The sequence below is a fragment of the Chlamydotis macqueenii genome, chromosome 5, assembly GCF_036417535.1.
Source record: "Chlamydotis macqueenii isolate bChlMac1 chromosome 5, bChlMac1.mat, whole genome shotgun sequence".
In the NCBI taxonomy this organism is placed as follows: Eukaryota; Metazoa; Chordata; class Aves; order Otidiformes; family Otididae; genus Chlamydotis; species Chlamydotis macqueenii.
In genome coordinates, this window is record NC_141560.1 from 49,805,840 (window position 1) to 49,829,841 (window position 24,002).

The 24,002-nt window shown below is 43.0% G+C and overlaps 1 protein-coding gene across 1 annotated transcript; it reads right to left on the minus strand.

Moving 5' to 3' along the window:
* Positions 1–781: 781 nt before the first annotated feature.
* IGSF22 (immunoglobulin superfamily member 22) lies at positions 782–22,499 on the minus strand. Its single transcript, XM_086749620.1, is given in 26 exon segments — positions 782–1,396; positions 1,797–1,918; positions 5,922–6,108; positions 8,111–8,202; positions 8,204–8,396; positions 10,303–10,334; positions 10,336–10,375; positions 10,592–10,613; positions 11,288–11,338; positions 11,340–11,438; positions 12,427–12,600; positions 12,602–12,795; positions 12,937–13,135; positions 13,137–13,310; positions 14,435–14,593; positions 15,203–15,261; positions 17,090–17,147; positions 17,149–17,390; positions 17,706–17,846; positions 17,849–17,953; positions 19,550–19,630; positions 20,004–20,041; positions 20,679–20,709; positions 20,712–20,747; positions 21,464–21,589; positions 22,406–22,499. Coding segments are annotated over 26 exon segments (2,910 nt in total). The 3' UTR covers positions 782–1,235.
* Between the last annotated feature and the right edge of the window lie 1,503 nt (positions 22,500–24,002).

Here is a 24,002-nt window from a genome sequence, read left to right on the forward strand (position 1 = left end):
ATCCCAGACAAATGGCCAAGTCTGTCTTCCCCCTCGCCCCAGCAAAATTTCCAGGAGAAAACAGTAGGGTAGTATGGACATTTTTTTCTGGTTAGGGATCTGATGGCAGTTTCTTCAGCTGTTTGATGCAGTAGGACAGATATTTGGTTTCATTAATCCTGAACCAGACCATCTGTCACCAGTGGAACAGGTTTCAAGGATTTATAGCACACAAACACAGAGTGTAACTGCACCCAGTCCATTAAGTGGATCTGCGTGCAGGCTTAACAGAGGATGCTTCATACTCCCCTTCTGAAATGGAGCGGTTCCTGATGTGAGAATGAATCAATACCAGGCAGAAATACCACCAAATTTTTTTTCAAAGCAGCCTAAAGGGGTTAACAACTGGCAAAAGCAGGTGCCTCTTTCCTCTTTCTTTAATTTGATCTTTGACAATTCCTTTCAAAAACTTAGAGGCCTGCTGGGAGGAGCATCCTGTTTCCTCACACCTCCTTCCTAGCTCCAGATGGGACAAAGGTGGCAAAATAGTCTCAGACTGAGTGTGTGTCTGTGGCTGGCTGCTGCTGTGCTTTTATTCCACAACTGGCTCCTGGAAGAATTCACTCTGAAAGAATCAGCACCAATGTGTGTGTGTGTGTATGTATGTGTGTATATATATATATATGCATATTTATTGATCTGTCAATCTGTTGATCGTTCAATGGTTCAGATATTCTGTAACTCCTTATCTAGTCTTGGCCACCAGCAGCGAAGTTCCTGGATCCTTCTGGATCTGAAGTTTTAACTTCTATGGCCAACTCTTTCACAAAATGACTCCCTGATTTGCAAAGCTGCAGACTGTATTTATTTTCTTGGTATTGCAAGGATTTAAGTACTTCAGATTTATGGCTTACTCTACATTTAGCTACAATCTGACATAATGAAGACTAGAACATTGCAGAGGTCCTGCTGGGCTGTCGGGGGACATGGAGACAGAACCCAGGTCTCTTCTTGAACTCGGAAGCAGGCTTCTCATTGACCAGTGCAGAAGCAAACATACATAGAAGAGAGAACTGCAATCTTTGGCTCCTTTTATTACCATTAAGATACCTTAGCAAATGGTATTAGAAATATCACCTTTAATGTACACCCTGCTGTCCAAAACCACTGAGAGGGAAGTAAGACGGAAACATAGATGCTTCCCTGCTGAGCAGAAAGCCCAGTCTACCACCTGGTTTCATCAACCATTACAGAAGTCAGGGGCAGGTGCATTTTGAGCCACGCAAAGACAAACTACACAGCCATAGCAATGCTGTTCTGCATCCTGGACCAGGACCAAGCCAAAACACACTGGTCTTGTGTTTTGACTTCTGCAAACTTTCTGTCACCACGTCCAAGAGCCTTTTATAATCTTTTTCTTAAGAAAAGAGGAAAAAAAAAGTGTTTTCACAGTTTTCATAGGAAGTGAACAGTTAGAGAGTTCTCATTTTCATTCTCATTTCCCCTTGTTCAGTTCATCACTGTTCTGAATAATTCACTTTGGGTCTAACAGGCTTTGTGTTCTCTGCAACCTGCCACCTCCCAGCCGCAGGAAAACGATGCTCACCCCTTCTGAGCTACAACAGCAGGAAAGATGCTGTTGTGTGTCACAGAGGTGGAGCAATGCCCTATTTGTTTTTGCAAATATTAAGAAAAAGCCTAAAACTGAAAACATGGCTAAGCAGAAGAACGCATTTGTCCTCCTTTAAAGGAGAGAGACACAAAAGCATACATGTATTGAGCTTGTGTGGCAATGTTTTGGTAGTGGGGAAGGCTACTGTGGCTTCTGTGAGGAGCTGCTAGAAGCTTCCTCTGTGTCTGATAGAGCCAATGCCAGCTGGCACCAAGACGGACCTGCTGCTGGCTAATGCTGGGCCCATCAGCCACGGTAGTAGCGCCTCTGCGATAGCATATAAGGAGGGGGAAAAGTTGCTGTGCAACCACGACTGTAGCTGGAGAGAGGAGTGAGAATATGCGAGAGAAACAGCCCTGCAGACACCAAGGTCAGTGAAGAAGGAGGGGAGGAGGTGCTCCAGGCACCAGAGCAGAGATTCCTTCCCCTGCAGCCTGTGGTGCACCCCATGGTGGAGCAGGCTGTCCCCCTGCAGCCCATGGAGGCCCACTGATGAGCAGAGATCCACCTGCAGCCTGTGGAGGACCCCACGCTGGGGCAGGTGGATGCCTGAAGGAGGCTGTGACCCTGGGGGAAGCTCATGCTGGAGCAGACTCCTGGCAGCACCTCTGGAGAGAGGAAGCCACGCTGGAGCAGGTTTGCTGGCCGGGCTTGTGACCCTGTGGGGGATCACACTGGAGCAGTCTGTTCCTGAAGGACTGCACCCCATGGAAGGGACCCACGCTGGAGAATTTTGTGAAGAACTGCAGCTCGTGGGAAGGAATCACACTGGAGCAGTTCATGGAGGACTGTCTCCTGTGGGAAGGACCCTACACTGGAGCAGGGGAAGAGTGTGAGGAGTCCTCTCTCTGAGAAGGAAGGAATGGCAGAAAGAATATGTGATGAACTGACCGCAACCCCATTCCTCATACCCCTGCACCACTGGCAGGAGGAGGTAGAGAAATCGTTAATAAAGTTGAGCCCAGGAAGAAGGACGGGGTGGCGGGAAGTTGTTTTAAGAGTTGGTTTTTATTTCTCATCAACCTATCCTGATTTGATTGGTCATACATTAAACTAATCTCCCCAAGTCAACTCTGTTGTGCCAATAACTGTAATTGGTGAGTGATGTCTCCCTGCCCTTATCTCAACCCAGAAGCCTTTTGCTATATTTTTTCTCCCCTGGCCAGCTGAGGAGGGGGAGCAATAGAGTGACTTTGGTGGGCACCTGGTGTCCAGCCAGGGTCAGCCCACCACAAGACATTAAGAGGAGTGGAGACAACTATTTGAGAAACATAGGTTTAGCTCCCATGGAATCAGCATAGAAATCAGCAACTGCACAGCTATTCGAATCAGCAGATTTGCGCATCCCTTAGATCACACCTTACTCCTTTCCCTCAGGGCAGCCTGTCACCAAGTAAAGACCATTGAAAGTCTCAAAAAAAAAGTCCCTAAAGAAAGTCTTTCAAGTCCTGGTCTGAAGGAGCTCCTGGCCTAATGAAGAGCACTTTCACACAAGGTATGATGTCCTCCAGCCTACAGCACCTGACTCCAGGCAGTAACTACCCCTCTTCCAGAGCTAAAATCAGCAAGAATATAGTTCCTGACATCTAAAATTAACCTGCAGTTAAGCTCAGTTTGAAGTGAATTCCTTATCCCCTAAAGTCAGTTTTACAGTCTCTTATCCTGGCTCCTGCTTTCTCAGCAGCAAATAGCCCTGGCAGCAGAGACCCTCCCAAGAGACTGCCCAGGTCAAGGTAAGGAGGAGCCTCAGGAGGCCTCAGAAATAGGCTCCTATTAAGGAATCTGCGTATAAATCAGCACCTCACCCACACAGTGCTTTTGTGAGCCTTGTTCCTTAGCCAGCTTTGCTTGTGAACTGGCTGCTTTGAATACCTTTGAAGAGGTATGTTCCTACTGTAACAGTCCTCACCTCAACAACCTCTGTGTGGGAAGGCAGAAGGTAAGTCCCAATCAGATCTCCAAGGGGATAAAAAACTGTTCTTGTGCCCCTCAGGCCTGCCTGCCCTCCCTGAACCTAGGTGAGAAGTGCTGCCAGGGTTCCTCTTGGGTCAGCCTGGCTGGCAGCGATGCCAGGCCAGGGAAAGCTTCCACTGATTTTAGGGGCTAGGAAACTGTCTTCCAGCTGTGGCTTGAAACTGTGGCTTCAGGAAGAAGCGTATTAGGGAGTGTGGGAAGTGGGAGACCAAATAACACCAGAATTCTTAAAAGCGGATAAAGAACTGCCTTCAGTCTTTTAGGCAGGCAGAGCCTGGCTCCCGTAAAAGAAGTGTTGCATGTATCCTACACACAGACAAATAAATTTGCTTGAAAATCAGAGCAGGAAACTCAGCATGCACATCCTTTCTTTCCACGGACCCACGCTGAGCTACTTCCACGTTAGCAGAGAGAACCGAACTCTGGGAGGGGGGTGCTCAGCAGTTGTCAGCAGCCTGTCCAGAAGCAATGATCACAGACAAAAATAACCTTAAAAGACCTTTCCAAATATAGTCCCTCATAATTGGTGCTGTATCAGTTTCACTTCAAGCTGTGTCTGGCAGCGTCTCTCTCTTGTTCCCTTTAAGACAACATCAACAGGTTCTGAGGCACCAGGGCCTTTCTCTAGAAGGAATGGGGGAAAACGTTCTTCAGTGCCATGACAGACAAAAGGATGAAGAATTCTTGCTTTCAAATATTTAACCTTGAAGGCTCCCTAATTAATCAGTCACAAGAAGCTCACAAGGAGGGTGAGCTTACCAGGGGCTGATGAAACTCACAGGATACAGCTTTTGTAAGGCAGTGCTGTACCTATTGTAAGACCACTCTGCAAGCTCTAAGTTTGGGCATGGAGACATGGGGAAACCATGTGTGGGTCATGGGTTACTGTTAGTAAAACCTCACCCCATGCACCTGGAAGTGTTCAGTCTCACAGGAGCAATTTGAGCAAGCTGGAACCAAGCTGTGTGTTATAAGCTGATTTAAAACTTCACTGGGTGCTTCCAGCATGGGGAAAAAATAGACAAGGGAGAGGTGAATATGAAATGTCTGATGTTCTTCCTTCTTGTGTCTTGGAAATTTTTACTAGATTTCATACAATGTTGGCAAAATGCTGCCATTTCACAAAAGAACAGATTTACCCAGTGCAGTGTCTGTGGTATCTCCAAAACAGCACAAAGCTGTTGCCAGAATGCATCAGTTGATTGCTTGGAGGTGCTAAGTATGCCACAGGTGCAGGGCAAGCCTGGTTAGGGACTCAAAAATGGCCATATTTTCTTCTGAGCCATCTAGGGAATTCATGTGACCTGCTAGCCAAAATATGCCATTTTAAGGGATCCAAAACTGCCTTCAAGCAACTGAAGACAAATCTCAGTGACTTCAGAGGAAGACAAAGTCAGACTTAGGCTGTTTTTCGGATATGAAGGTAAGTTCTCACAGTGTGGCCCTTGCAGCTCCAGCTACAGAGTAAACAATCTCTTCCTCTGTGGAGAAGGACAAGAGCCAAACTAGCTCAGAGAAGTGTGATTCGCAGTGCCAGTTCCAGTAAGTGCACTTGCCCTGGGTGTAAACTGTACTCAGTTACATGAAATCTACGGCTACTCAACATGGAGGGAATCATAGAATGGTTTGGGTTAAAAGGGAACTTTAAAGGTCATCTAGTCCAACCTCCCTACAGTAAGCAGGGACACCTTCAACTAGATCCAGTTGCTCAGAGCCTCATCCAGCCTGGTCTTGAATGTTTCCAGGGATGGGGCATTTACCACCTCTCTGGGCAACCTGTTCCAGTGCTTCACCACCCTCATTGTAAAAAAATTCTTCCTTATATCTAGGCTAAACCTACCCTCTTTTAGTTTAAAACCATTACTCCTTGTCCTAACACAACAGGCCTTGCTAAAAAGCTTCTCTTCATCTTTCTTATAGGCCTCCTTTAAGTACTGGAAGACCGCTACAGGGTCTCCCTGGAGCCTTCTCTTGTCCAAGCTGAACAGCCCCAGCTCTCTCAGCCTGTCCTCATAGGAGAGGTGCTCCAGCCCCCTGATCATCTTCGTGGCCCTCCTCTGGACCCTCTCCAACAGGTTCATGTCCTTCTTATTTCGAGGCCTCCAGAGCTGGACGCAGTACTCCAGGTGGGGTCTCACAAGAGCAGAGTAGAAGGGGAGAATCAGCTCCCTCAACCTGCTGGTCACGCTTCTTTTGATGCAGCCCAGGATGTGGTTGGCCTTCTGGGCTGTGAGTGCACATTGCTGCCTCATGTCCAGAATCACCCCAAACAAATCACAGTGGCTGCAAATCTGACTTAAGAAAGATGATCAGCTTGCAGCTGCAAGTTGTAGGGATCATAAGGAGACAGATACTACTTGTTGAGTTGAACCACAACTTAGGCTTGGATGTGGTGCTCATATTGCCCTTTTACAGGGTCACTCTTGGGTGAGGGTTGCTGAGGAAAGCACAGCTCATGGTGTGGTTGTTGCCATGACTCCATGCTGTGGCTCTTCAGTGTGGTGATGAAATGGGAAGCACAGTCCTTCCTGGGATGCTCCACCTTGAAGTCAAAACTCTCTGTGGAGAACAGTTATGGGTTGCTCTGCACTGAACTGTCTGTTGCACACAGGAACATACAAACACAGAGCCAGCACCATCGAGACAGAGAGTCCTCTCCTGCACAAGTACAAATCCAAAGAGCGTGGATATGACATTTCATAACGTGGGCCTTCTTTCCCACCAAGGAAAACTCAGGGAGAAGGGAGAATGAACAATACACTGCATTACTCTCAGCATCTGACCAGCATACGTATCTCAACATGTAAACAAATACAAACTGGAAAGCAAGAGAGGAAGGAATGAGGAATCTCATTCTCCCATTAATCTGCTATGCAACTGTAAGCAAGCAATTAATTTCTTTGTTTCTTGGTCTGCAAATAAGGTGTCAGGTTTTTGCGCTATGGGGATATATCAGTGCCTTTTCTCACTAATGCCATTAAATTGTAAAGTGCTTTTGGATATTTGGCTCCCAAGGCACTTCAGAAATGCATGATTAAATTACACTCAAGTATAAACCAAAGCAGGTGATCTTGTAAATGAAGGGATATTGCTCTGCTGGTGTTGCTCTCAGGCATTAATAGTCTACAGAATACTCTGGGGGAATCAAGGGTAACCGCATGTGCAATTTAATTTCCAGTGTCCACTGCAAATCTTCCATTTTCATGTATTTAAACACATTTCTTGAAGCCTTTATTATCTCCTTTTGAATTGGCATGGGGTCCAATCAGGTAAATCCCCTGGATCCTAAATGTAGCGCTGTATGGCAGAATTCTCTTATGAGGCCTCATTCTCAAAAACCAGCTTATTTCCTCCTTATCATTCAGAGTTTTTCTACTGTCTCTCAGGTTTGTGCAAATAAACCTTGTGACTTGCCATTCATAATGAAGAATAGGAAATCTGTTCACATCTGCTTGTGTTCTGCTGTCCTACCTGAAGACAGCTGGGCTGTTATCAAGGGAATGCACTGCAAAGCACAACCAACCTAGCTTTCCTCCATTTATTGCTCTTCTGTACTCATCTACATAGACAGAAATTCCTGAAGTTATTTCAGACTCTGTAAAATCCAGGCCTAGAGTACTTCCACACAAGAACACGACTACCACATCACTGGAAGTGCTCTTTTTCAGGTGCACATGTAGCTGAAGCAACATACCTATGGTGTTACATCAGTCAAGGAAGGCTGATTGTTAAATGCAAATACACAATCAACAGCTTAGTGATGAGCACCTATTGAGGACAATTTCAGGTGAGGCAGGTGGAACAGGAACACTTAGAAACAGTTCATGTAAAAAGTGAATGAGAACAAATAAAAAGAAGAGGCAGATTTAATGCCTTATTAAATGATTTTAGCATCCACCTGCCACAAACAATTTTTTATGATGTCTGTTTCTTGTAGGACTTCTCCTACTCTTCAGTACAGTACTGCATGTTGCCATTCCACACCACAGAAGTTTCCCCTTCAAACTGAGCACCTGAAAGAATTATAATCCTATCTCAGTACCACTGTACTTACAACAAACAAGCATTTCAAACATGATGGTGTATCTGCTGTAGTACCCATACTGAAACTACAGTATCCATGACAGGAATCAGAGAATCTTTCAACAGTGACCTCTGTTACCACATGTGAGATGTGATGCGAGAGGTCAGGTGGTGGGAGAAACAACTCTGTTACGCCTGACATACTCATTCAGGGGACAGCTCAGCAAGAAGGATGGCAGAATTATTTTAATTTGGCTCAAGGACTGCGCAGCCTATGCTGCTCTCCATCTCCTCTTGGCACCCCTGAAAACTCAGCAAAAAGAAGCAGAGCTGTGATGCTAAATGTTCCTTTGTGCAAGATGAGTTTGATAACCCTTTACAAAATGAGGTATATTTTAAAAACACAAGAAAGTAACAGCTGATAGATGGGAGTTCCAGCTGAGCAGATACTGCAGGTCTTACCTGAAGGTGGCACTGCTAGAATTCCTTCCTGTAACTCCACTGCTTCTCCCACACCAGCTTCATTCACAGCTTGGGTTCAGAAGTAGTATTTGTCTCTCCTGCAAGCCTCCCACAGTGTAAATGGTACTAGAGGTAGGGATCTTGGTGCACTTTGTCCATTTCTTGATGTCCTTAGCTCACGTCTCCAGTATGTATCCTGACAGCACATCTCTCTGGGCTGGCTCTTGCCAGGCTAAGGAAATGCTGGAGCAGGAAAAATCCATCACCATCAGCAGTCCTGGAGGCTCTACAACAGCAGGAGAGCTGTGACACACTGCTGTACCCCCAGGCCTATGCTTGCATATGTTCCTATTTCAAGATGCCAAACCTGCAACATTTTAGGGTAAAAGGAGCCTTAATAAACACAGAGCAAATTCTGTCCAAGAAAAAAAATGCAGTTCCTAACATGGCACTTACATGTAGATCCTGTTCCAAGGCTGGCCATTTATGAAAAATCCTCACATTTGACATGGTACCATCTAAATACAGCTTGGAAAGGGCACCTTCTATGAGCACTGACCACCACTCATTCTCCATGTGTTTTTGGGAGAGGTATCTACATATTAAAGGTTTTCTTCTGTCTTTTCCTAGCCAACTGGTGAGCTCTGCAGTACGTTTCCTATAAACCTGCCTTGTATGGCCTTGAGTGCCTTCTGTCTCTTCTTGTTTAATAAATTCCTCTTACAGTCCTGTGTAAAGTGGTCAGGTGCTATCTGCACTGCTTGGATTACTGAATTTGCTTGCTAGCTTGCAAGATCCTGTTAATGTTCTTCAAATTTATTTGCCAAAGATTACAGTACCCCTAATTAATAGTAATTTTTGAAAATACAGATCTTGCTTTTTGCTCTTTAGTCCACCTTGCAGCAGTCTACTTATAGCTCCATAATACATAAGAAGAGCAAAAGATGGAATATTAAAAAACATCTGTACGTTTTTAATCAAATGAAGAGGGAGTTGTGTATCCGAATCCACGTTCTATTCTGAAAGTCTCAGCTAAAATGCAATGGCCCACCCCCCGCTCCAAACTGCAAAAGTCAACTAGTGCAGCACGCCATGACAAACTTGATGCTAACGGCTTTTATACAGAACACTCATATGAGCGCACTGGGTCACAAGGAACACGGTCCATAGGAACAGTACATATTCTCTTAGGCCTAATGTGGAATAATGCAAGTCTTCAATAGGAGAAGAATCGTTGCTTCAGGCTTTAATTTTTTGTGTGTGTGTGTTTTCTGATGTAAAGGAACTTGAATACTTTCCCATCTGAGTAACTATTTAACCCCAAGACTCTCAACTACTACACAGAATTCTCTAACTTTTTAGCTATGCTGGCTTCAACACTTGGCCAGTTTTTTTTTCTAAATGATGTACTGCTACTGAGGCCCACTCCTGTATCTATTACAAGATCCCATCAATGGTTTAAGCTATTTATTGATGGCTTCTGACAGCCTCTTGTTTTTAAAACGCATTAGTTATATGGTAAGAATTCTCCATAACTGGCACAAAATAAAGTCTGCCCATTTCAGCCTTTCTGAGGCTACTGTAGTCCTTTCAAGTTTGTTTGTGATTTTGATCAGTCCAGAATTAGGCACAGATTCTCTACTACTAAAAATCCAGTCTTAAAAGAAAAGAATGTAAGCAACTTTCATGAATTCCACAAGAGTTTTCTTTTAAAAGGGCTGATGGGGCATTGATGAAAGGAGCATAGTAACATGTATGAAACTATTTTCTTTGTCATACATTAGGATCTTTGGCAACCTACGCATGAACGTTAAGCACTAAAGGTATCTACACCTTAGAGCACCACTATCATGTTGATCTGTGCTGTTTGCATATACTCAGTTCCTCCCAGGTGGGAATCTCTTACTGTGTCCTTATCTTAATAGCTACACATTTTAAGTGAATCGTATCACACTTTCAGGCACTTGTAATATAATTACTTTTACAGCCAACAGTATTAAGGCCTGCCTTAATCTTTAGTTAAGCTGTAAACACAATGCAGTTCATTACACTGAGTCAGGCTGGAATTTGCCACATACAATTCAGATCACACACATATTTAGGAAAACTAGACATTAAACAGTGAAAGAAACATGCTGATGGGATCAGCGTGTTTGCAACAAGAGGTTGAGGCATGCTGAGAAGTTCAGGGCCTGCATGGTTCACAGCTATCACCTGGAACGCATTCTGTATCCTCCAGAAAATCATCCACTTTGAATCTGGTACCTAGAGACACACATGTTGCAATTACACAACTCTCTGGTCACCCATAAAAGTGTTCCCAAGTGGCCGCTATTTTTCTTTTTTTTTTAATTGCTTTTGGACTGAGATAAACCAAGAAGAAATTTCAGCTCAGACACTGTTGGAGAACAATACATAATTTGCTTTTGCCTAGATTATGGTCTATAGCCTGGTATAATCATACATGGTGGGGAAAAATACCTTCATGTCTTGCTCCCACCAACTTCAATGGGATTTCCCACAGCGTAACAAATTCAACAGAGTGACCAAGCTTTTCACAATCTAGCCTTTAAGCAAGGTTAAACTTCCATTCAATTTTGAAAAAAATCTCAGGAATTGAACAATTTGCCATAAAAAGCGTTTCCATTATTTACCATAAGTATTATTGGTGCCTTAAGGAAGATATTTTTGGATAGTGTGATTGATTGTAACTTAATTAATATGAAAGTCAACACTTTGAATGAGACAGAGGAAAGAATCCAAGAAAGAACCAAAATATTAACAGAAAAGGAAAAGCAAAAGTCTCGTTAGTCAGATGCTGCTGCTGATAGGAACACTCCCATGTGTTATACAAGCTGTGCTAAGCATGGATCATATGGTTGCTAGCTGATGAATACAACAAAATCAGTCACTTGTTTAATTCAGTTCTGGTCTAAGTCAGGAAACAGTAGTCAAATTTAGGTAGGGAGAAATGTAAAAATATAGATGCTTGAAATTAGGTGTGACTTTCAGAGGTGCTGAGTGTTCTGCTTGGAACAGCATATGTCAAAATATGTATCTTGCTAGATGTTATGATGAAATTATCATTGATTAATTAATACTCTGCTTTGTATTCAAAGCTTGTCTAACTTCTCTTCTGCCTGCATAAAACAGATAATAATCTTGGTCTGACTAGACTGGCTCCTTGGTGATTGGGACACAAAAAAGATTGCTGCTCTTCTTCCTTTTTTTCTATGATGTAACCTTGCACTCGGAAGCTGCCACCCTGGGCTGGGGAGTTCCAGGTGATGATGATGACAGCTTCTTTCGTGACATCTACAACTTGAGGCTAAGACACTTTTATCAGAGGCTCTACACAGAAGAAAATCAAATTAGCACAGTACAGTCAGAATTCATTGACTCCAAATTGTGTGTGTGTTATGTGTGTGTGTATAAATATATATGTATGTATAGCAAGAAGTCAAGGAGGGTCACGTGTATGTTTAGGTTTATTAATGGCCACAACCTTTTTCCAAAGACTTTTTTTGCCATCTACTTCCCTTTGTCATTTCAAATGTTGAAACATTTCAATTCTTGCACTTATTAAAAAAAAATGAGCTCTTTCTGTGATACATTACAGAGCAGCTTAGAAATGCCAACCTCAATCCACAGGAAGCTTGGACAAAAATGCAAAGTTTTAGGTGAAAAATTTTATATATTACTTCAAGTTGGTATTTTTCTTTCTGAAATGTTTCAATAGGCCAGACTTTGACTTTATTTGCACTGTATCTTCTGTGATACACTCTGGTCTTGGGGAAAGGGGACTACAAATCCCCTTTCATTGGGGATCCCAGTCCATAAAGGAAAAATAGGAACAAGAGGTACTCAAACGGGAACTCCCAGAAGATAGTTTAGCAGTGTTTTCTAACCAAGCTAGTTTCTGGCTGACATATTTTCTTTTTTTGGCCACAAACCAAAATGTGTTTAAGCATTCCCTTTTACATTATCTTATTTCCTCCCCCACAATATTTTCCAGAGAAAGCCACTTTTCATTTCTGCTGTATCCCACCAAGCTTACGTAACTCACACTAGAATAGTGTGTTAGTCAGTCCTCTCTTGTGGCCAGTCCATGTCGACGAGTTTCCAAGTCCACAAACACTTGCAGTGAAAGGACCTGGCTATTTGATCCTGGATATCAGCCTAAGCACAAAGCAGCTTCTAAACTCTGTCCTTGGAATTTGTCTCCTGAAGCACAGGGGACAGTGTTCTTTTGAGGACTGGCAAGGAGGAAAAGGACAAAAACAATGGGAGGTGGGACTGTGAAACCACATTAAAACCAGCTGGCTAATAGGTTCTCCAGCAAAAATTTCTTCTCTTTCCTAGGGCTTGATGAGGCCCTCAGAGCTGATGACACGTATTCTGAATTAGTAGGTTTTACCTTCCTCCACTTTCACCGTAGCAAATGTGGTGTAGTTACTCTCCACCACCCCTACTTTGATCCACAATTTTTTCTCCAGCCATCCTCCTCTTGATGACAAAGTGAGTCATTTGTTTTTCCCCATTGCCTTTGGGTGCTTTCCATATCATTTTACATTTTCCCCATGTGTTGCAGGAACTCTGCTTTCCCCTGTAGGAGCTTTGGTTTGTCTGCAGTGCGAGCAGCTGACCAGAGTGACATGGAGGACTACTACTTAGAGAGTCATATCCTCTCATGATGTAAATCAGTGTAAATTACAGCAAAACTAAACTGACTTGAATCACTTCATTTGATAACTCAGAGTCTGCCCCACTGCAAGATTTTTAAAGAGAAAATCTGAATTACAGTGTCTGTAACCAAACTTATCTACCAGTGATTGTACTACCAATGAAGCTGAGGTAAGGATTGCAAGAAGCCGAACAACAGTGATTTTTCAGATTCAGCATAATGGCTCCACTGCCTTCTCTCACTCAGATTTTGATTGTGAGTAACGCAGTCACTGGCTTTCTGCATCACCACTGTCTCTTTGTCACCTCAGTACCATCTTTGAACCATGGGACTTCCTTCGGACATTAGCTTTGCCTTGAAAGGCACCTTGATGCTTCCTGTATGCTTAGTCTTCACAGTAAAGCTGTGTGCAGCAAAAACCTCGAGGACAGATTCTTCAACAACAGGAGAATTTGGGAAGAACAGAAGACATCTGGAAGCTACAGCTGCAAATATAGCTTGACATCTTTCTTGTGCCTATGAGTTCCCAGGAAAGGTGGTCCAAAGCTGGGCCCTTCATACACTCCTTCATATTTTTACTATAAGAATTCTGTATTTTGTGAAAGGCTTCAGGGACACTCAAAATCTTCATCGTGTTTTGATGCAGTTAATTTAGTTCTGTTTCTTGTACAGGGAGCTGGCTGACCTCCTTTAGTTGTTCAGCTCAGCAGAAAAAGAGGGACCTCTGGGAAACAGCAAACCCCAAAGCTCCTCACTTCCCTAGCGCCTGTAGATTTGATTCCAAGCAGTTTCTAAGTTTTGCAAGGCACAAGAAGCAGCCCTTTGTGCTGTTCTTCCCTAAGGCCACACTGGGATACGTATGTATGATCATGATAAAGATAATAGAATCAAAGTTAGTTACTGCTTGTAAAAAAAAAATACTCCCTCATTTGGTCCAGGGTAACATGGGGAAATGATAAGGATGTGCTGCACACAATAAAGAAAAATAACCATGTTCCTAAACATAGCTGGTGTTTTTCCTTTTATTTTTGTCACACAATGTGTATGTTTAGAAATTCCAGTCTTCTGCTGAAAGTCATAAAAAGGCAATCAAAACTATTTTGGAATGCAGGAAAATCATCCCTCCCTATAACCAAGCTTTGCCACGGATGGGTTTTTACTGCAAGGCAGGTACGATAAATACCCAGTGTGGCAGACACAGCCATCCTTCCCGCTGTCCAGGCAGCGCTACCTGCCCGCCTTGCCCCCACTCGAGACAGGAGGAGGGTGACCGCATCCCGCAGACCGTCGGAGAGTCCATCCGCGCCACCTGGCTGCCGAGAGCTGAGCAATACACACATTTACACATTTATAGCTGTAATTTCAGAAAAGGTGTTTTTCTTGTTGCTCATGACAACGATGCTTGAAATAAAGGCTCAGGCCAAAATTCTTGATCACTGATTTATAAACACAGAAACCTCTGCTTAATCACTTAAAAACAACCAGTACGGCTGTTCAATTTTCTCCCCTCAGGGAAAAAAAAAGAAGAAAGAAGAGGTTTTGCTCATGTGCACAGATAAGCCTGTAAAATGGTACAGGCCCAGGTAAGGAGACCTGGGGAAGCCCTGATTCTGCAAGTGTTTGTGTGTAAATGGCCATACGGAGATGGGGTGGCTACTTCCAATGGCAACTGTTGCTCCACTCTCTGCCCCCTTGGCTCTGAACATCTACCTGCCTTCACGCTCCTCTCCCATTCTGTCAATGATGAGTTTGTGGATGGCTCCCTGCTTCACTACCCTGATCCTTTTCACGTCCGTAACCTGACAAGAAGACTGAGGCAGGAAACAACCCACATTGCAACAAATACCATCTCCAACCCTGTCTCGCGATCCTCTGATCAGAGCTTCCTGCCTTAAGATGACTAAGCAGTCAGAATTCTAGCTCCTACTCTTGTAAAATGCTCTGTGATCTATGGACAAAACAAATTCAGTGCTATGTGGATAGCAATCTGTGCATCTGCCTAGATAAGCCACACTGCATGCTAATGCACACCCTTCATTACATGCCAAGGATACCTTCACTGATTAATTTGAAAATCAGAGACTGGGAAAGGGAGAAGGGTGGATGGCAAGAAGCCAACCTTGTGGGAAAGAATGCGAGTCTACGGGCTGAAAAAATGGGTTAGCAAATGTGAAAGCATCTTTACAGGAGACTGGAAGGAAAATTTTGAAAAAGCCAAAACTTAGTAAGACTGAGGCTGTAGTAGACTGGGAAAGATTAGATTTGTTCTTGTCTGATCTGTCCATCTGTTTGTCCTTAGTCAGAAGCCCTTTATTAACAGGCCAAGTCCCACAATAGCTATTTGGAGAAAACTTCCCACTAGGGTTTTGCAGCCTTTCATTATACTGATGATACCATCGGCATTTTACCTCATTGCCATCCTTAAGCCATGTTCCTTCCACCTTCGCATCATTCAGGACTGTAAGAGCTTGGCAAGATCCCCAATTAGAGCATCAACGTCACACAAATACTCTTCATGGTTGCAAATGCCTCTGGAAGAAATCCCAGTGGAAGCACGTGAACAGAAAAACTGTGCAGAATGATTGTCAACTGAACACTTCAAACACCAAGAAGGTATTTAACGGCAGGGAGACCTCCTAACAAAATGGTCAGGCCCTCAGGATGAAAGCAGTTTAGTGAACTGCGCATCCTGGGAAGAAAGGGGGGCGGAGAAAGGCTTTTCCTAAGTAGTTTTTGCCCTTCTTTATACATGCTCACTGGAGGGTATGCAGCTATAGCAACCCAAAAGCTGAAGCAGAAAACAGCCTCTTGGTACTGCTCCAAACCTTTAGCTGGTCCAGAGGAGCTGTCAAATCAGCCGAAAACTTCCTTTACTGCCTACATAATATTTGTATCTGAACCTGAACTTTGCACAGGGAAAGAAGAATCTACAACTGAGGCACTAGACTGCAACTGCAGTGCGCACAGGAGTCAGAGGCAGTTCAGCCACAGCTTTCCAGGTTACCTCTGCCACAGAAGTGGTTTCTGTCTCAGAGAAGTGGGCAGAGAAGGCCCCTGCCCCACATTGTCACTTCAGGCAAGCCTGGCCGTGGCCCACAGAGGGCACACTCCCATACCACGACTGGTACCCAGCTCCAGGAGCCAGGGCTTCCTCACCCACTGCCAGCCACACTCAACCCTGGCCACAGAATCATCACCAGGCTTCACACCCCGAAAGCGCACGGCTGGGGATGCCATTGGGAAACCACTCCCTTCTGTTCTGTTTTGGGAAAACAAAATGAGAAATATATGGCCAAAATGCAACTAATGGAGTGACCTCCACCCAGGTCTGTACACCAAGACAGGGTTTGCAGGGCGTCATCTGACACAGAAAATGCAGGACTACGAGGAAGAGACTAGCCTCACAGAGACATCTGTCAGGGGCAAGCTCTAGAGCAGATCAATCTTCTGAGTGAGAAAATTTGCTTAACCTTACAGCGGAGCTTCTTTCACCCCCTGAAGTTTCCTTCGTACCATCCTACCAACTGAATAGTCACTTGTTCCTGAACCTGTGAGGGATCACTAGCATAATTTTATCCTCCTTCCATGCAGTTAATTTTAAAATGGTCTTAAAATGCTGCACTTCTCATGGAAGGCACTTGGGCACAGTTCAAAGCTGGGCCACATCTAACAGAAGTCATCTCAAATACTAACAGCCACCAAAATCCACACCCTAACTTCGAAATTATTTTCCAGCCTATGCTGAGAGCATGAAGCTAAGCTTTCCAACTGTTTTCCATGCTCATAACAGCCTTGTGTCTTTCTATTAGGATCACAGACATAAGTTTACAGCATCAATAATGCTACTGCAAAATTAATTCACAAAACAAGTATGATATTAAATATTTACCAGCCTCATGTTGTGCTGCTGGTCCTCAGTAGACTGCAGTCAAATGTCCCATGGATCGCTTTAAAGAATTAAGATAAAAATTCATTAGGACAACCTTGATTAAAATAAAAAACAAGGTTCACTTTATCAGGCTGGTTTAGGTGACACATGTAAGGACTTAAATGGATGATTTACTGCTTTATGCTTCTACTGCTTTATGCAGTAAAGGAAAGTCCTTAATTATTATCTGCATGCTACCAAGAGGGGGCACAGACTAACGGCTTATTCCGTGTTAAACAATAAACAGACTGCAGAGCAGTGTTACCTCACATCAGTTTCCTAGCTGTTGTAGCAAAGCAGCACTTCTCTGCAGAGTTCACTGAAGAACAGTGTAAATTCCTCCTCCTCTTGAGCCGTTCACATTTACCTTCCACAGTTACACTGGTACTGCTGTACTGCTCATTAGGGTCACTGTCTTGCTTAGCCTATGATTGTCGTTCAGTCTCCTGAGTCACTCAGCTCAGCAGCATTGATGATAAGCTCTGCTCTCTTCCCCTTGTGCTTCATGCTGTACTGAGGAGACCTCTCAACCACTCGTCCGTTCTACACCCCCTTCAGGGTGACATGTTCAGAAGTCAGCACATACTCCAGGCAGGCTTTTCCTTTCTTTTTCACTTCGGTGTTTTTGAGATTGTTGATGAACTGAATTGGAACCCCTGGAAAAGGGGCTGGCAAGAAAAAAATGGCACATACCAGCAAGCACCTTACAAATGAAAACAGGTGGTTTTGCCTTTGCAGGATATAACACAGGCTCCTGTGCAGGAGATTCCAGGCTTGGGACTTTACTTCCAGTGTCAAAATAAGGTCTTGATGCTCCTCTGCATGCCTGTCCACAGACTGGCTTTATAAGACTGTGGCTTCTATTTTTTTCAGCCCAAGCTCTGGGGCTTTGTGTTTTAGCTTTATTGATTTTGCAGCTCAAATCCTGCTATCTTGCATTTGATCCACCCACTGCCCAAAGACACTTAGTTTGCATTACTTACGCTCAATGAAGAGCGGAGTGTTCTGCACTAGAATTCCAGTCTCAACACTGGGTTCATTAAAGTCACTGGACAGAAGTAACTTAACTTTCATAGTGTGGACCAATCCACCATCAGACGCAATGATTTCATACTTATCATCCCACTCAACTCTTCCCCATTGAACTCTTAGGTGAAGTTTTGCACTTTCTTTAGGAGGCGGAATTCAAACACTCCTGTCTGTCTTTCAGTTACTCTCAGTGGTTTCAGTTCTGTCAGGAGTCATGAGCTCACCTGTTAAAATACCAAAAAGACAAATACTAATTCTGTTATGCTTGGTTTCTAATCTCAGATTTTCTATACTAAATAGCTAGACTTCAGTGAAGTTTTGATTTCTTTCTTGAGTGGTAGCGGAAAGATCAATTCATTCCTTCAACTTCAGTGAAAATTAAGCTAACTACAGTTCATAATGTTCAGAAAAGTTGTATGTAATCCTACAAACCTGATTACCAACAGACACACTGCTTTTCTCTTCAGTTCTTCTGTCTTTGCTTTGTTTTTTTTTGTCCTCTTTTTTACTGTAGGTCATTGTAAAGTAAATGGCTTCAGGACATCTAAAAGCATACCTGGAACCATTTGGCAAGCTGAAGGAGGACTGACCTCTTCTTGCATTATCTGTCACAGTGCTGCAGTGCCTGGCACAGGATCACTATTTGGCTTAAGAAAGGTAATATACCACATCACCAAACAGCCTGTGCCAAAGCCCTGCTAAGGGTTTGATCAAAAAGGTGAGTATTATACTTAAAGAATGGTACTTATGCCAAAGCTTATCTTGAAGAAATAGTCCTACTACAATAAAAGGTAAGGCAGGTGGGCAGCAGCACTTTTACTTAGCATTGATTTAAAGCAAGTCTGCTGTATATAATGTGGTTGGTTTTCTTTCAAACAGCGGGCAAATATTTGGCTGGTTGTAGGAAGCATATACAGATGAAAAAAGATCGTTGTCATTATGCCCAGACCCATCTATTCATTCCCAAGTCCTGTAACATTGTTTGAGCAAAGTTCACTTCCACTAAAAGGACAATGCCAAGGTGCATTTTGTCATTCCCATCTTTTCCACTAAAACTAGTCCAAATTCAGTAGTGACTCACACCCCTACTACACTGACGTCAGTGGAAAATTTGGCTTATTATGCCTAATAACTAGGCTTCAAACTGAAATCTGCTATCTCATGAAAGGTGTTTTCACATGGGCGCTCTGGTAATTGTGGGGTGGTTTATGACTTGTACAATGTTAGATTTCTGTTTGAGCCTAAAAAGACCAGTGAATCATGAATATTGCAAATACGTATAAGAGAATAAAGTAAGTCATAGTTTGGCCTACCAATTCTGACCCTCAAATTTTTGTCTGCAGATGTTGATGTTGCGGATAGAATCTCCTGTATCTGAGAACAAAGATTACCTATCACTCTTGGCATAACAGAGAGTTTCTCGTAATCCACAAGACGACCTTAGGAGCCTAGGTCTTTTCCATTCACATCGGTGATGTACAGCATGTATTTCATACACATATGCTTCATATCATTTTTTTCACAGGGAACACAAAGGCTCTTCCACACAATAAAACCAACGCTTGCACTGGTGAAAACTTGCTCTTTTTGTGCAGTGGACACAGAGAGCAAGACACACAGTGCTCAGCTCAGTTTAAAGTCAGCAGGGGATTGATTCTTTCATCCTGCTTCACTCTAGTCTACTTGCAGCAAATCTGCCCTGCAAAGTCTCTCCGTTTTGTCTAACTTAAAAATTCTTCTAAGTCTAATTGTTAGTAACTGGTCTAGTCACTAATCTAGCCAGACCTCCAGAGCTTACCTTTAGTCATGATCAAGGACACTGTGCAGAAGGCATCGGTGTGGGTGCTGGACACTACACACTTGTAGTTATCTGTATCATCTCAGGAGAAGCATTTAGACTGGAAAGAAAAAAAAACCACAGAGAAAGCAGTAAGAAAAAGCTCCACATAGGCTGGGGTGGTGCGAGCAGATATGGCAAATGTATTAGTGAATTCCTCTTTTTACTTGTGTTTAAACCACTTTTTAAAAATCATTAACAGAATTGACCTGTTGAAAATGCATATTCTCCAAGGGCAGAAATTCTGAGGCCAAATCCAATGACACCTCCTCCCTAAAGATCCCTCACAGCCTTCCCAAAGCCCAAGAAACAGACAGAATTGTTCCCACTGACAGTGATGTATTTTGGATCAGGTCCATTCTTGGCCTGAGATAGCAAAATGAAACCATATTTCTTCTCAGGGACATCGTTTTACTCTGGTGCTCTGCATGGAAAGTGAGTATCACCCCTGAACTGCATAAGCAACACAGAGACTAGAGAAGGTTGAATGAAAACTGTTGGACTTAAGACTCTGGAGTACTGTGGGAAAAGAAAAAGAGTTTGACCTGCCCTGGCCAGCAGACTTGTAAACAAAGGAGTGCCTGAGAGAAGAGGTGAATTAGAATGAACTAAGAATTAAGGAGAGAAAGGGACAGAGCAAGGAAAGTGAGGAAAACAACAGAAGAAGGACAGAAGTTTTGCATCCATGGGACATCACAAATTAAACAGGGCTGAACTGGGATGTATGTCTTGAATATTATGAATTAATAAGATTAGCGCTGGTTTGGCCCGAGTGGCACACAATACTAAACACAAAACCAGGTAACAAAAATAATGGTTCCTGCTCTGATGCTTTTTCTGTTAATTGGAAACACTGCCCTATAAACACACAACAGTATTTGAAAGTAGCAGTATTGCAGTAGGCCGACTGCAAATGGGGACATTTTAATTGCCACCGAGGAATACTATTGTGCTTACATTTTTATTTTTTACAGTTTTTACTGTGGGAATAGAAAAAATAATGATCTAATGGCAAGAAAAAAAGGTGCATTACCTTAGCACATACTTCTTAAAAAACAGTCAAAAACATTCCGGATCCTTCTTCTATCGCTCCCTTCTTTTCCATGTTACATTAAGCTTTGGTTTTTTCTAACTTTAGCTCAGAATATTGCTTTGTCTCCTAATAATCAAGAAGAAACATTAGAATTAATGAATGAATGAGTGAAATGGAACAGGGGCCTCTTACCTACTTTCTCTCTCTGGGTTTAGTTTAAATGCATGGTTTCTTTTCCTGTCTGCTTTATGGAGGAGATTAGATTAACTTTGCTTTGCTTTACTTACTGTACTTACTACAAGTTTACATCCATGGCAGATACCACTCTGGGAATGAAATTCGTTCATTAGCAGTGCTCTGCACACTGACAGGAATTATTTGATTTTTTTGATATATAATAAAGACTCATATGATCTGTCACTTTAGACAGTCACATATCTCTCATATGGGAGAGATTATACATGATGGAAAGTCTTATTTACTTATGCATTAAAGGCCACATTCCTCCAGCCCCGGCCAAATAATTTGTTTGTGAGTTTTGCATAAACAAGAACTGCTGTATTTGAATTGGTACGGACAGGTTTCCAGCAGCTAAAATGAACAGCAACTTTCCCACTGATTTTGACTGATCCACAACCAATCTCTAAAAACAGTAAGGATGGGCATAAGTATCTGCAGTTTGCACCTGGTTTTGTTTACCACTCTTCCTGTTGTAGACAATGACGGACCATATTTACTTGCATGAGGTGGGTGAATATACCTAAGAGCACTTGAAAATGAAGCCAGTTGTTGGCATGTACTAGGTAAAGAGCTGTCTTTCACCTGACATTGTTGTTACTCACCTTCGGGTGTTGCCAGTGGAAAAGGTTTTTCCACAAATTCAGGAATGCTTTCTCCAGCAAGAATCTCAAAGGAGCATGTCGCCATGCAAAAAGACAATAAGGCAGAAGACTTCCTAGGAACAACTTCTTTGGTTAGGGAAAAAATACAAGCAGAACAGAGAGGTACTGTCTGAAGGATTTATTTACTGGGAGTGAGAAAGGGGGGATACAACAAGAAGCTCTGAAACATGAAGTTACACAGAGTTGCCCCAGTCAGTTAAAACTCTTGGGAGAGGCAGGTTTGTGCAGCAGGAAGAGTGCTAACTGTCCATAGGAGACTGATGATCAACTCCTTGCTTCTTTCCAGTCTTTCTGTGGGATTTTGGGCAAATCATTTGCTCTCTCTGTATGTGTCTTGTCATCTACAAAATGGGAAAATTGGGCTGCCTTGCTGCACAGGGGCGCTGCAAGGTGCTTTGATATTACATGTCATTCAAGAAAGGTATCAAAACTGGAGATATCAAAAGGCCCATCAAGACTTAATCCCATTCTGCACAAGCTGTACTAAGCTCCCGAGTGCTGCTCATGTCCTGTGTTTAGACAAATGCCCACAGTTTAAGACAAATCCTCCTCCTTTAAACTGTTTATTTCAGGAGGCTCCAAAGAGCTGCATTTTTCTATCAGAATGAACCTATTTAGTTTGTTTTTATAAGACCTAGTTCTTCAGTTCAGGTAAAACTATTTTTTTTTTCCATCCAGACTGACCAATAAGGAGCTGACCCTGAATACTCATTTCTAACAGCTCCATGCAAACGCCTCACTGGAAAAGGAGATATTTTTTTCTGTGGTTAATAGCAAAATGTCTGTTTTACACCAGGAAAATCAACAGAAACTCTACTACCAGCTTGGATTATTAATTTAGAGTACTTAATTGCACTTTTCCTTAACAAAGGACCTCCCCACCTCTCCTAACTGTATCACAGACACTTGGATATGTGAATGCTACACGGGCCTCGCACACCCCGCTCTCAGTGGATGTGGCTAGGAACTGTGTCATTGTCCTCATTGCAGTGTCAAGACAGAACCAGAAAGGAGGTCACAAGACAAAGTGTTTCTAACCAACGGCAACGGCTGATGCCGTTGGGGCAATACCTGTCGTCTTGCAATAGCAGGTAGACCATGTGCTGGCTTTTAAGAAGAACAAAAATACTCACTTCCCCCTCAGCAAAAGACAACGCCCCACTGCACAGATGGAGCCCACCTTTTGCCAGCTTGGTGTGCATCACCTATGTAGAGAGGCCATGTGACCATATTATGGGAAAAAATTCTGTCATCATATAGCCTGTTTCCAGTGGGGACTCTGCTGCCTATAGCTACTCCAAGACTGGTCCCAGTATGGAAGGCAGTTTGGAGAAAGGAGACCATTTGATTCTAGTCCTTAAGGGATGAGCACTAGTCATCGAGGAATTGTAGCCCCCAAGTTTTAAAGACTGTTCCTTGGCAAGACAGGTAACAGTAAGGAATGGTAGTCTCTGACATAGTTGTGTGCTGCTGAAGGATCTTGGGGCAGAAGCAAATCAACACAAATCACAAGCCTTTCCAAGATTTGGGGGGATAAATGATAAGCTATAATTATACACTGCAACTTAGAAGATACACTCCACAGGGAAGACAACGTTAAGACCATATGAGACTTTTCTTTGTTGCCAGCAGAAATTACAGCTATGCCAAAAGTGCTCCCAAGGAGATCCTTTTCCTTATAAGATGTATACCCTGGACTCCTTCCTGAGCTGGCCTTTGTCTCCAGCCTGCTTGTACACGAGACTAATGTTCCCCGACTCCTTATACGCAGAAGATAAGTGAAGAGTCTCTATCCTAGACTATGTATCTCCATATACCCTCTAAAATTATACAGGGATATCATGCATCTCTAGACTCTGTTATGTCTTTCCTCTTCTCCTCTGAAATTTTCTCATAGAGACACAATTTTTCAAGTCTTTCTTACAAACCAAGAGAAAGAGATCACTCTTGCTTTTGCCTGGTTTGGCCAAAGGTGTCCCCCCTGCTTACTACCCTCTCTCACTGTTCTGTTCTCACCCTTTCACTCTTGCATACCAATGGTCAATGGTGTTGGTGACAGCAATGATTGCAGCTGGTTAGGAAGAGATGAGATGCTACTCTGTGATCCCAAATGCCCTAGAAAGGAGCGTATTTTGCCCTCAGCCATTATGTGGCAAATCCACACCAGTAGCACCAAGTGCTAAAATGAGAAGGTGTAAAGCATGCTGCTTTACTCACCTGCTCTGCTGCACAATGCTCTGCATACTTTCAGATTTATTTGGATTTTCAAATCCTACAATGCTCACAGTGACATGGTTTAAAAGCCAACCCACCATTTTAACACCTCCTCCTTTCACCTTAAAAATTGAATTCCCTTTACTTACATTTCTTCTACTTCATAAAAATTTTCATCCCTGGCCATGGATTTTCTGAACATGAAAATGTTAGAGGTTAAGATCATAGAATCATAGAATAGTTTGAGTTGGAAAGGATCTTTAAA